The sequence below is a fragment of the Rhipicephalus sanguineus genome, chromosome 2 (genome assembly GCF_013339695.2).
Source record: "Rhipicephalus sanguineus isolate Rsan-2018 chromosome 2, BIME_Rsan_1.4, whole genome shotgun sequence".
Taxonomy (NCBI): domain Eukaryota; kingdom Metazoa; phylum Arthropoda; class Arachnida; order Ixodida; family Ixodidae; genus Rhipicephalus; species Rhipicephalus sanguineus.
The window spans coordinates 46,212,484-46,226,392 of record NC_051177.1 but is presented as its reverse complement, the minus strand read 5'-3'; the positions used below and the strand labels follow the sequence as shown (position 1 = coordinate 46,226,392).

Genomic DNA, 13,909 nt, shown 5'->3' with positions numbered 1-13,909 from the left:
AACAGCTTGGACAGCGAAACTTCTTTATGCTTCTAAGATAGTTATCGTAGACTTTCAGTTAATGGAAATCTCTTAAACGGAATTGCTGCTTAAATGAAACAACTGCCTCTAATATGATTGGTTTTGCACTTGAATTCCACACCCATGATAACCTCTCGGCAAATGGAAATCCCATTAAATGGAGCATGTTTTAGTGGTCCCTTCAGGGTCCATCTAATGAGAGTCTACAGTATTTAATTTTTTTTCCCCCTTGCCTCTTCAGTGTTTTTTTAGGCTATCATACTTGTTTATTTTCACCTAATTCCTTCCTCAGGCCACAGTTGACCATCTTCACATTTGTGAACTTTGTGAACACGCCATGAGGATAACTCTGTGGTGTTATTTAAAGTTCATTGTTGTTACGTTCTGTCAAAAATTTACTGAATAATACCTTCATTTTTCCTCCTCACAGCCCACGCAGCTGTCTCCTTATGATGTACAGTACGGTCCACTCTTACAGGGAACACGCGAGCGCGTGGCTGACAGCCCGCGCGGCGCTGACTAGCGGCGAGATTTGTAAATGCGGCGCATGCGCATACACTTGTAAGAGCGGCGCGCACCCGAACGCCGTAATGAATCTATACGCGTGTGCTACATTTACAAATCTCACCAGCAGTTAGCGCTCCGCGGACAGCCGGCCACGCGCTCCCGTGTTCCCTCTAAGAGTGGACCATACTGTACGTCTACTTCCGTAGGTGCTTGGTGTAATGTGACTGTGGTGTGAACTTGAATGTCAGAATTTAAATTGACGTTCTAAGGTGACAGTGTACGTTAACACCAATGGGTAGTAATACTAGTTCTGGAACACTCTGTTCTGTTTTGATGTTCCTTAAAACCTTGGTGTAGGTTTCACATGTAAAGCCCCATGGTTTATTTACAGGATTGCAGCTGAACTTTGACTGCTGCAACATTACTAATATTTAATTCATGTTATACACAAAGCTTTGACATGCATGCGGATAACAAACATGAGGTTCTCAGTTTGACCACAGCCGACCATGACTACGTTTTCATTGGAGGCTGAAACACTTGTGCTCTTATTGTTATATTTTGGTGCATACTGGTTTAGTTGCATGTTCTGAATTTTGACGGCCTGTTATTGTTTTAACACATTCTTACATCTAAGCACGTACTGTTCGTGCCTGCTTTCAGCACTCTTTGTAATGCAGCTGCTGGATTTGGGAATAACTTGCAGCTTTGTCCTACGTTGCAGCGAACAACTGAAATGGATGCTTGCCAAATCTGTACTGCAAAAAAAAATGCCACGATTTTTTAAAAATAGGGTGTGCTTTAGATTTGCTTCCTATAGAGTAGCACTTCTTTGTGAACGGTAAACTGTAAATATAAAGACAGACGAACTGTCCGTAATACAACCTGTTATTTTCTGTCAAACTTAGATCTTTTCACCTCGAAGAGCTGTGCATGTGAGTATTAACCATAGCACTGTAAAATGTTGTAGAGAACTTTGTAAGTTTGTTTTATTCATTTCACTGATACATAGCTGGAAAGGCTTGCAATTGATGGAGAGTTCAGTGGCTTTTTACACAGAACAGTCTGTATTGGTATTGGCACAAGAAATTCCCGATAATAAATCGAAGTGCTGAAGTGTGCATTCTCTTCATATCCTTGTAGGTTCAGTTTCAGCTTTGTTCGAAAAGTTTAAATTCTTTTACAGCATGTTTAGAAATGTGTTCTTGTGACAGCATTCTCGAGTGCATTGGGTCTTTGTTTGACTGATATCCTGATTTGAGATGGGAGCAGCACGCATTTTATTAAAAAAAAAAAAAAGAGGAAAGGGAATAAGAACTTCACTTCACGTAGAAGAGCATGGGAGAGAAAAAACACTGCCAAGGTGCTCTGTATGGTTGAGGGTGCACACTGCTTTCGGAGAGTGTGAGTTTCAACACCATATGTTAAAGGTCATATCGCACAGCAATCGGGTGCATCATACACAGAGTGCAGAAACAAGCGGCTTCACAGGTAAAGTGGGACCGAAGCACTCACAGAATGTGCAGGGGGTAGGTTTGCAGCAAGTTTATAGTGAAACGGAAATGTCTTTGGTCAGCAGTAAAATGTGGTTTATAATGAAATTACCTTGTGAGTTATAGGAGCAAGGTTGCACAGCTTGAAGTGGTGGTGGTTAATGCAGAAAAGTAGACGAAAAAATGTTACAAAAGCCAGGGGGAACCGATAATTCAACATTTCCTTCACTGGCTTCACTCAACAATAAAGAATAACAAAACATGGATGTTTGGCCATCTGTTCGGGTGGCTTTGTCAGTACACATATAGTGGCAAATCAGAGGGTACATCCTATTTATGTATGATACTGCCGTAAACATCCAGGCCAAAGTTAGTTGCACGCAGTACACAGGGTTACAATGGGCACTTTGCCGAATAAAGAAAATGAAACAGCATCATTAATTAGCAAAGAATGGTTTGGAAGACAAGTATTCACTTCGTAAAACGTGAAGTCTGGCAGCTTTCAGCACACGGGGACGAAGCAGCATCAGGACCCGGCCATGTCAATTGTGGCCGCAAACTACTACTCTTGCAAACATTTCGTCACAGGATAGTGTGGTTATCTGTGCATTGTGTTCGTGACAGACTCTGGTTTCCTTCAGATGTGCCTGCCTATTTGTAGTCCCTCAAGTTTACATTGAGCGAAACATTTCTCAGTGAAAATGTGTTCAAGATTTCTGTGTGTTGCTCTTAAATGATCGCTAAACAAGAGTTTTCTCGCAAACACCGAAGAAAGCTCTGCTTAGACTGCCACAGTGGATGGAATCCGTGTACTGTTTATGCACTTGTCCTATGGTGTCTAGCTGGCCCTTTAACCATTCACAAAATGCTGTCTCTACGTGGATGCACTAATTGTTTTACCCCTAACATGGCTAACGTAAATTGATTCTTCGCTGCAGGAATCCTGGAAGGACTTGATACTCCAAGATGAGCGGGATGTCCTGGACTGGGCAGCTTGTGTCCATAAGGACAAGTTGGTGGTGTGCTACCTGCGTGACGTAAAGGTGAAGGCTGCTGCTAATAGGAAGAAAAACAAACAGCAGTAAACAAATGGCTAAATGATGTTATTGTACCAAACAGCAATGTGCAGTGATTCCACTCCTGCGCCAACTGCGCCAAAGTGCGCCAAATTTTATTTACTGCGCCATCCTGATAATACCGACGAAAATTGCGCCAAACTGCGCCAAAGTCTCGGGTTTGGGGGCGTCTATCACCGGCAATCGCACGGCCGGCGCGTCAGAACATGTGCAGCTTGATCTTGGGGCTGCCAAAGTCACAACCAGGGACCAAGAATTATTCCGCTGAATAAATAGCGCTCGCGCGTGCGTCCCGAATAAGCCACGATGTCATGCACGGTGCCGACGGAGCTTCTGTTCTGCAAGCCGGCTCGACAGCAAAACGCGCTCTCCGCAGAGGCTCGTGACGTCTAGGCTTCTCGGTAGCGAGAAAGTGCGACGGCGATTCATCGGCGGACGTCGTCTGTTCTAGAAACGCTGCTGATAGCTCGTTTCAAGCGTCGCACGGCACGTAAGGAAAGCAATGTTCAGTAATAACTAATACATGTGTGCTGCTAAAATGTCGGTCACTTCTGCTTCCGGACATCGCGGAATGAAATCTGGGATCGATAGCAGTATATATATGGAACAATATCGAATTTTCCTTGATTCGCGTTTATGGAAGAGCACGCGAACGGTGGAAACGCGTTCACACTTTTCCTCAGATATACTTTATCCATGGATCTTCATTCGGAAGAGCTTTTTCGTAATTGCTTATACCAGCACGTCCGAGTTTAATCACTCTGCGGTAAATACCCCCTAAATGGCCCTGCCCTTTCGAGCTCACGTGCTAGGGTTCCAATTCGAATTTTTTGCTTGGTATTTAAAAATGCCATCTCATTAATAAAAGCATATATCCTGGTCGGAGCAGCCGCAAATACGCAGCTGTCAGTAGCGGGCCCGTCGCTGACGGCCCACAGTGAAGCGGCTACCCCATGTTACACGTCTGCCCCTCGCTTTCGGGCGTCAATCGATGACGGGTAAAAAAAACTCAGTTTCGCTTAAGGGCGAAGCAATGAATTCGATACCAACAAATTGTATTGTTAAACGAAGTAAGGCTAGCAGCTAACTCTTTTGGATTCGATCTCGCGTAACTCAACAAAACACTGGTTTAAGGGAATATGGCCGCTCCAGGAACCCAAGCGTTTTCTTGCTCTGAGTTCTCTAAACACGAAGTAAGCGTTGAGAGCACAGCAAGTTTACGAGCCGTCTCCTGATGCCTCGAGATGGCGCGCGCGCAAGCGACTGCGCCCTTCGAACGATGCGGTACCCTCCCCCTCCCCCCCGCTCCCCTGGCGTCCTTTCATGCTCCTTACGAAAGACGGGCGGGGCGTTTCCTCTCTGTTTGATGAGCAATCGACGGCAGGCCCGCACGCGGGAAGATATCTCATGCGCTGTCCGTGCGACGGAGACAGACGGCCGGCTAGCTTAATCTCCGCTTCAGCCGCGTTCGTCGCCAGCGCTCGCGAGCTTTTACCCGCGGCTTGAATGCGCGTGGTGATGTTATTAATTTGGTCTTTATACAGAAAATTACGGCAATGGCGACGGCAAAAATCCGCGGAGAGCGTCCATATAATTGTTATCACAATAAACATTCAAAAAAAGTTGAGGAGCCATTTCACTCTTGGTGGTTCGGGAGGAAAAGGAAAAAGGCACCTAATTTCTGTCTGCCTTTCCGCCACACGGCGCAGTGCCTTATAGGGGTGGGGTAAGGGGGGATAATAGAAAAGTAGAAAGAAATAGGGAAGGTTGTGATCGGAGGTCGACAGGGGCGACGAAGAGAGAAGAGGACTAGAAAGATTGGGGAGCCGGTCACAGGAGTTCACGGACGGGACCACGATTCAGTCAGAGGCACGATGCACGTCGGTGACGAGGCGGCGAAGGCCCTGCCGATGAGAGGCGCACGGCATGGCGGTCGAGGCAGCCGTCACGGTGCGCCGATGGCGAGGGGCACGAGCGCGTCCTGAACGGGTGAGCGGGGCATCGCGGGCGGCACGTCCGTCTCTCGTGAAATCCTCCGAGCAACTCCACCCATTTCACTCTGTCAATACGCAATATTAATGCGAAAGCATCAGATGCTTTATCAAACACGAAAATTGACCGTCGGCGGCGTCAATCGATTGATGCAAAAAATAATCATGTGATGGCGTCATCATCACGTCATAGATCGTCAAAACTTGTGACGTCATCATGGCGTCATATATCGTGATGTCACATGATGACACCATCACGACATCGTCGCTTTACACTGCTTCCGTAATCGGTGCGCCGATCATGGAGGTAGCGCAAAACCAGGTGAGGTGCAGATAGCTTGCAGAGAAGGAGGGGGAGGATCAACCCGTCGATCGAGAAGAAAAACAACCTGGCTTTCGCCTTGGAGTTTTCTTAGGGGAATGCATTAGGGACAGTGGGGCTCTTTGGCATTGAGGCACTGCTGTACATCACGGCGTTTGTCTACAATGTCTGCTGATAACCACATAGATGTATTTAGAGTGTTATTTCATAAAGTGAAATTTTATTGATCTGATTTTCTGTTTATTTGCTAGTGTCGAAAATAATCGCCGAAGAGGCTAATCAGAACACTCAACTGCATGAGCCCTTATTTTTTCATTAGCGAGTGAAGTATGGAGTTCTCCTGAGATGATTTTTTCCATGAGATTTGCAATGAATCGAAATATTTCTAGCCTTCATAAGAGCCCCATAGTAATATTCCGGTGCTTGAATGTTATTGCAATATGCTTCTGTAGTGCACTCCAGGACGTCAAATTCGCTGCTCCAGAGTGCTCCCAGATGCAAAATTATCTGCTCCAAACTGCTCCAAGATGAAAATTTTGCTGCTCCAAAGTGCTCCAAAACGGAAATTTTGCTGCTCCAAAAATTGCTCCAAATCAGAAGTCCTCGGTACCATCACTGAATGTGCAAAGAGTCTGGTGAAGAGTAGGGCAGACTTCAGATACATTTATGGGCAGTGGAATAGTAGTCAACATCTGTCACTTGCAGTTATCTTATGGCTAAGTAATGTTGTGACTAGAGCTGTGCGAATAGCAAAATCTTTGTGTTCGAAGCGAATTCGAGTATTGAAGTGTGAGTGCGAATTAAATCGAATATTTCTAGAATATTTCTCGAATATTTCTAGGATAAGTCAAACCCCGCTACAACGAAATTGACAGTGCTCGGAAAAATGTTCGTTGAAGCGAACATTTCGTTGTAGTGAAATCGAAAAAAAATATGGCTGACCTGAGCTAGTAGAACAGAGAAACTTTTACTTCCAAAATTCAAAAAGTGTCTGCTGCTTCCTTTGCGTCCCCAGCAGCGTCACAACGCGATTCTCATTTATGCATAGCGACGCCACATTGAAAAGCACGCAGAAACAATGGCTTCCACGAACGAACCACAGAGGCATGGCCGCGCAACACGAACTGCACAGTTGCACTAATACGCTAACACTAGCTATCCGCCGACAACGGCGAGATGCAGGCGTGCTATCGCGGAGCGATGACTTACGCCTTATTCTATGCTATTCTTATCCACCACTCGCGGCTGGCTGATCCCGTTGATAACGCGGACGAATTGTTGCTCCGACCACCGGTCGCACTGGCCAAGCGCGAAAAGCATGGGCATTGGAAAAGGCATCGTTGCAAGATTGCGTTCCAGGGCTGGTCGCGTTGATAACGCGGATGTACTGTCGCTCTGACCACTAGCGAAGCGCGAAAAGTACGAAAAGCATTAGAAAGGCATTGGAAAAGGAATCGTTCCGTGATCGCACCCCAGCAGTGGACAACTGAGCTTTGGCTTCGGATTGTCTGCGACTAATTAACTCAAGCCAGTTGCGAAAGCAGGGCAGTCTGATTGCCGTCGCTATAAAGCAATGGTGGCCCCCATGCTCAGTCAACAGCGGTGGTTTCTGGTTGTGCCAAAACGTGATTTAGACTTTGAATTCCTATTTTTATGTTCTAAAATGCATCAAAATGTCCAAGATTGTGTTTATTGCACGGTAAACTAAATTTTTGAGCCTGGAATGGCATCGTCAAATTTCGTTGAAGCGGAACGGCAGCAGAAAAAGTGTTCGTTGCGGCGAGCATATTTATGCGTTGAATCCTATGGACTGTTGACTGGGAACCGCGAATTTTTCGCTGTACCGGAAATTTCGTTCAAGCGGAGTTCGTTGTAGCGGAGTTCGACTGTATTTTTCAAATACTTCGAAGCGAAATTGCAGAAAAAAAAAGTTGGAGAGGATTCCTAAGCATATTCTTATGAGGTGGCAAAATGAAAGCGTTTCTTTTCGCTAGGTTGAAGCGCAATGTAGAGGCCGAATTGTATTTATGTACATGATTTGGTGCAACCAAAGTGTGCGGACAACACTTTACATGTGGTAGGCTAAGATTCCATTCCCTCAGCCTCTCCTCCTCTTTCAACTTCTGTGGAAGCCCAACTGATGTGGCGGACAAGGGTGTGCTCCCTTCAAGTCCAGAGTTCCAAATCTGCCTCGTAGACATTGATATATAATTAGAGGCCAGATTTTTAGGCATTAAAAAAGCTCGTTTTAGGTGCCAAAAACAGGCAAGCAAAACAATGTTTTAGGCCTACAATATCGCAAATATAGGCAAAATAAACTTTCACATAAATGCAAATAATTTCAAACGAAGACGTGTGCGACCTCTATCTACAAGAGGAAAACAAAAATGTTTTAGCTTAAGATGGCACAAAGGCGCGAACAGTTGAACATAGCCGTGCAATTGTGCTTTGCCCCACACGGTTCGCAGAACACGGTATCTACCGCAAAACGCGGTATCAGGGTGAGTCAAGTGTCCGCTGTCGAATCAACACACTCCTGAGTCTCTTTTCGGTATGACTGAGAAGGGCAGAGCAGGAGCAGACAGCCAGATCGCTCAAAGACCAGAAGGGAGGCATTCCTCCTATTGGCCGAGTCGAATAGCGTAGAGCCAATTTTTCCCCTGGCAGTGAACCACTAGTGTAGCCAGGCGGGGAGGGGTGGGGGGGTGGGGTCAATCCCCCCCCCCTCCCGCCGATACCTTTCAGTTTTGCATGTGTGTATATACACACACATACAAACGCATGCACGAACTTGCATAAAGTATAATTGACCCCCCCCCCCTACAACGAAAAAAATTTTTGGCTACTCTACCGCAGTGAACACCTTAAAAAGTAAATTACAAACGTTGGTTGAAATAGAGAACTAGGTTCAACCCCATAGTTCCCAAATGTCAGTGTTGTGCGGTAACATGAATAAATGTCTCAAACAGCACCCTGGAGCGAAACTTGAGGCTAAATAGCGTTCATAATTTTAAAAATAGGCATATATAGGCATTTGTAAGCATTTAGGCACGAACGCCAGAAATAGGCATTTATAGGCACTATAAAAACACCATAAAAGCCCTTCTTAACCTCTAATTCATGCTCATATCTCAAAATGGCGCAATAGGAGCGCAAGGAACAAAATAGGCATTTGCCTAAAATCCGGTCTCTAACATTAACATCCGAAATTTTAGATGCTAAAAAGCTTCGGCATCCGATTTTTTGGACTTCCTGCCCGAATTTCAGGTCCAAAACAGCCTTAATTGAGCCCCCACCTCTGCCACATCTTTCATCTCCATGTTGGAGCCAGCGTTTTCTTGAGTTAATACATTTGCGACGGAAGCAGAGATTGAAAGGCAGCTTTGCTGCAATACGAGAGTGTAAGGAGGTGAAGCATATTGAAAATCGGAAGGGGGCACTTTCAGTCGAACGTTGACTGTATTTGTTTTTGGGAAGTTCGAACAGTAAAATTCCAGTGCGAATCGAATCGAATAGCAAACACTATTTGAAAAATATTCGAAATTTCAATATTCGCACACCCCTAGTTGTGACCGGTTCTGCATTTGTAGTTGGGTATTAGAAACATTCCAGCAACACATCTTGGGGTGAGGAGGTTGACTTGAATATGATGGCTACTGTACAGTATTCTTGCTGCTTGTTCATGGAGGTTTGCCATTTAAGTGACATAATGCTGTATCTTAACAGGTTTATCTCATTTATCAGCGGATGCGTTTTCTCCTTGAGTATCTATTTGACTTTTTGTAATGATGCAAAAAAAAGCCACATTTTGTGTGATTGCACTTGTTCGCTCCGCATAATACCTTTGAGGCAGCATAACTGATCTCATGATGAGTAAACTGTCACATAATTAAATATGAAAAAAATGTGGCCTTAGTGGATTATTCAGCATATCTTGCATAAAGTTTGTCTTAGTGCAATCATAGTCCTTCAATACTTTTTCTGGTCACGAAACTTCTCCGTCACGCTATGGGGCAGCTTGATATGGCGCGGAAAACTGCCGCGCCGCGACGCCACCGTCGCTTTGCGACCCTTCTCCAGGTTGATCCCGCAGATGCGGCCGGCGCGAGCTCAAAGTTTGCACGTGTACTCTGTATTTGTGGTTGCTTTTTGGATAAGGGCCAAGTTCAGGTATTGGACAGTTGAAGCAGAATGTTCGCCTGACGCTGCCGTTTAGGTGCTGTATACCGAGGTGCTGTTTCAGCTACAAGGGCGCTACTGAAAAGGTATCGCTATTTACCATGACAAGTGTTCGTGGGCAGTTCGAGAACTGGAAGTGAGCCATAACACGGCAAGAAACGGACTACTTCAACATAAATTCGAAGCATGCGCGTTTGTGTGTGTGAGGCACTTTGATTCATTGGACATCATCCATGTGGACTATTTCACGATAAATGGCCACGCCATGCCGTTGCTGAGACCAGCCGCACCTCAGGCCTGACGCCAGTCCTCATGCGTTTCATGGCCTGTCAGCCTACTTTACGAATCGGAGGTGGCGCGGAAAACTGCCGCGCCGCGACGCCATCGTCGCTTTGCCACCCTTCTCCAGGTTGATCCCGCTGTAGCGGCATCATCATCATCGCTCACGATCATCATCATCGTTTTACCATTCGCTCGAGGCTCGAGGAGTAGAACGAGCTCACGCTCCTGTAGCCTAGACGCCGGCCTCGCGGTGAATGGCGTCACCGCGCAGCCACTAATGCACGACATCCTGCTTGATGCCCTCCCGGCTGAGCTGCATCACCTGTCCGCCGCGTCGTCCTCCAGCCCGCAGCCATATGATGACCTCTGCACTGCGGTGCTGGCCCGCTACGGCGAAACGTACCGCCCGCTACCAGGGACCCGTGAGTTCCGGGTTTCACCTCCCGCAGCGCGAGCGGTACCACCCGGCCCACAGCCCTCCCATGACCGCGACCTACCTTCCCCGGCTACGTCTCTTTCAACCTCTCGTCCGGCCACCAGCGCAGCGGTTCCCGCGCCGGACGACCAGCCCGACGATGTTCAGGTTCCTACGCCCGAGGTTCCTGCGCCCGACGACGTTCCTGCTGCCATCGACCAGTCCGCCACGAAGTGCGTTTCTTCGACGCCCTCGGCCGACGGTCCATCAGGCATGCCCGCCATCCGCCCGTCGTCCCTGTCTTTGCCGGCTCACGACGCGTCCCTGACCTCAGCTTCCACGATGGCTACCTTGCCGCACGACCTGGAAGCTGACACGGACAACCTCTCGCCCGCTGTGCGCCCCTCGCTTGCGGAGGTTTCGCCGTCGACGATATCCGAGCGTGACCTTCCATCGACCTCAGAGCTCTGCGTTTCTTGCCAGCAGCGATCCGCATCGCCCTCGACGTCTCCCGCAGCAGCAGTGCGTGCCCCTCACCAACTTCGGTCGAACATGCGGGACGCGGCAACGATGACGGAATCGCCTGAGGATGACATGCCTGTTTCATCAAAGGCAGCACCACATGCAAATGTCACGCCTGCCACGACGGCAGACGTGCAGCATTCCGACCTGCGCACGGGCCCTCATGTGCCGTCTACCGTAGATGCTTCACTCAGCGCAGGTGCACCGTCAGAACCTGCAGAGACCACGCTTGCTCGGTTGCACCACTGGTTTCCTCCGGAGCTTTTGACGCACGACGCCGCCCACATGACATCTGAGCACCTTCCAAGCGTGCTGATCACAGCGCCGACGAAGACCGATCGCACCACAGGAGTACCGCGCACAATGCTACGACGTTTTGGGTGTCTTACGACACAGCATGCCAGAACCCGTACAGGGCCGCATGCATGCCGGCGCCTTCGATGTTCCCCAGCGCAATCCTCCGCGCTGAGCCCCCAATTCCGTCGCAAGCTGCTGCATTCTGCTCACGCCCACCGTACACGACGGTGTTTCGTCTCGCGCCGAAGACAACGTGCACCAAGTGCGCGCAGTGGTTCCCTTCGCCGATCTTGCCGGTGTAGCGTCTGTCATCGCGTCCAGCCATTTTTGTTGGTTCGGCTGCGACGTGTACGGCCTCGGGTGCATTCGCTCCTGCCTACAGCGTCCATTTGTCGCGACCCCCGCCCTCTACGCTTCTCCCAGAGCCGCCCGCCAGAGACCCAATGGTTCCCGACAGTCCTTCACCGTTGACGACCTAGACTGCTCACGGACATTTTGTCTCGCGTCACCAGCCTTGTATATACGCCCCCATAGTTTTTCATTTCGGCTTCATTTCTGCGGGGGGGGAGCAATCTGTAGCGGCATCATCATCATCGCTCACGATCATCATCATCGTTTTACCATTTACGCGCCGCGCCTCTCGCGCAGCTCATGCTCAGAGCTCGAGGCGCGAGGAGTAGAATGAGCTCACGCTCCTGGAGCCTAGACGCCGGCAGCCGCTGCCGCTCTGCTTGTACTAGGGCCTTCTAATAAAGTAGCGAGAACGACACGGGCACGTTGACCGCCTTCACGTCTCTCACGTCTACTCTCTCTCGCTACACCGCAGATGCGGCCGGCGCGAGCTCAAAGTTTGCACGTTTACTCTGTATTTGTGGTTGCTTTTTGGATAAGGGCCAAGTTTAGGCATTGGACAGTTGAAGCGGAACGTTCGCCTGACGCTGCCGTTTAGGTGCTGTATACCGAGGTGCTGTTTCGGCTACAAGGGCGCTACTGAAAAGGTATCGCTATTTACCATGACAAGTTTTTGTGGGCAGTTTGAGAACTGGAAGTGAGCCATAACGCGGCAAGAAACGGACTACTTCAACATCAATTCGAAGCATGTGCGTTTGTGTGTGTGAGGCACTTTGATTCATTGGACATCATCCATGTGGACTATTTCACGCTAAATGGCCACGCCGTGCCGTTGCTGAGACAAGCCACGCCTCAGGCCTGACGCCATTCCTCATGCGTTTCATGGCCTGTCAGCCTACTTTACGAATTGGAGGTCGCGACTGTGCCACTGAAACGACTTCGAGAGCCATCGTGTGCAAGGGGGGGTTTCCAGCCGTGACAAACGCAGGGTGTCTACCGATCGGGAAAACCGGGAATTCTCAGGGATTTTGGATAATCTGGAAATACTCAGGGAAAACTCAGGGAAATTGTGCTCCCATCAGGGAAAATCCACAGTAACATTATTGAAAGGGAACGAAAGTCGCGGTAACGCTGGCTTGAGGTTTTGTGAACGCATTTTTCAAATCGAACAGCCGCTGCGGCTGCGGGAAAGGCGCGCACCTCGATGCTCTACTCGCCTTCGAAGCGGTGGAGTTGAAGAGAACCCGGCTAATGCGTGGCATGCGGGAACCATGAACCACGGCACATCGTATCGCACAATGTTGTCAGGGTGTTCTGTGACTACGCCGTGTAGTTCTGTATTGAGGATGTAGATGTGGTCATTGACCAAGTCAAGGTGAAGAACTCAGAGACACAGAAGTGTGAACAAGGAACTCGCATGGGTCCCGAAACATCTCTGTGTTCTTCACCTTGACTTGGTCAGTGACCGCATCTACATCCTCATCATGATACCTGATCAGACGAAATTTCGTCGAACACTTGACTACTTAGTCCTGCATTCTTTGTCGCATGTGCTGTGCATTAGCGCCCGATATGGTGTTTTTTGTTATCGCCGCGTGCCAAGTAACAAGCGTGATTAGTTGCAGAGGCGGTAGCAGCAGATGTAACGAGATTGAGTTATCTTGCAAGCGATCGCGATTGTTCAAGAAGAGGATGCCGCCGACAAGGCGAGTATCTTGCAAGCCATCCCGATCGGCGAGATAAAAGACGACGACACTTGTTGGCGGTTATCGAAGAGCTCACTCGCTCTGATCCCGAGCCTCAAAGGTGCTATTTAGGACTCCGTGAAGAATAGAATAAATTTCCAGGCGAGAGCGATCGTAAGTAACGGGCCCATTTACAGCAAGTGAAAGCTTTTATCTTTTTTTTTTCCCGGTGAGGGCACTGCTGAAAGAAGTTTTAGGCAGTCGACCGGTATTTTTTGGGGCTGCAACTCGCAGTTATCAGCCACGCAGCTGCTTATGTGGATGTCTTGCTACAAAGCCGAATTACAAAACTTTTAAGAGCTAAGGCATAGCGGCGACCGAAATTTGCGACACCGGCACGGGTCCCACTTGATTGGTTCAGCGTGCGATGTCCGAAAGCAGAAACAGAAACTTGCCGTAATTCAGGCTGTTGCCGTGCTTTCATGCGATCTTAGCCCACAGCTATTTTGGTTTTTTTGCGATAGCAATTATATAGACACTACAGACGAATGTTTTGCCTTCTTCGTGATCTTCCTTAGCAATCGCAATTACATCACGTCGCGCGTCGTATACTCCATGTGCGAGTGAAAGTGCGCGAGCGCTGCCAACAAACGGGGCTTAAGAAAAGGTGAAACGAGCCGACCGTCTCCTTCGTGCGATGGGCACATGGAGATAGAAGCCAGAGGGTTGGGGAACGGGGAGGGGGGGGTGCACGAGTCCGACAGGAAG

At 48.5% G+C, this 13,909-nt stretch overlaps 1 protein-coding gene across 1 annotated transcript in view; it reads left to right on the top strand.

Moving 5' to 3' along the window:
• The window catches only part of LOC119382863 (prolyl endopeptidase), a 65,214-nt gene that overhangs the window by 12,102 nt on the left and 39,203 nt on the right, over positions 1 to 13,909 (top strand). The window contains exon 9 of the mRNA XM_037650750.2: positions 2,960 to 3,064. Within this exon, the coding sequence (XP_037506678.1) occupies positions 2,960 to 3,064 (105 nt within the window). The remainder of the gene's footprint in view (positions 1 to 2,959; positions 3,065 to 13,909) is intronic.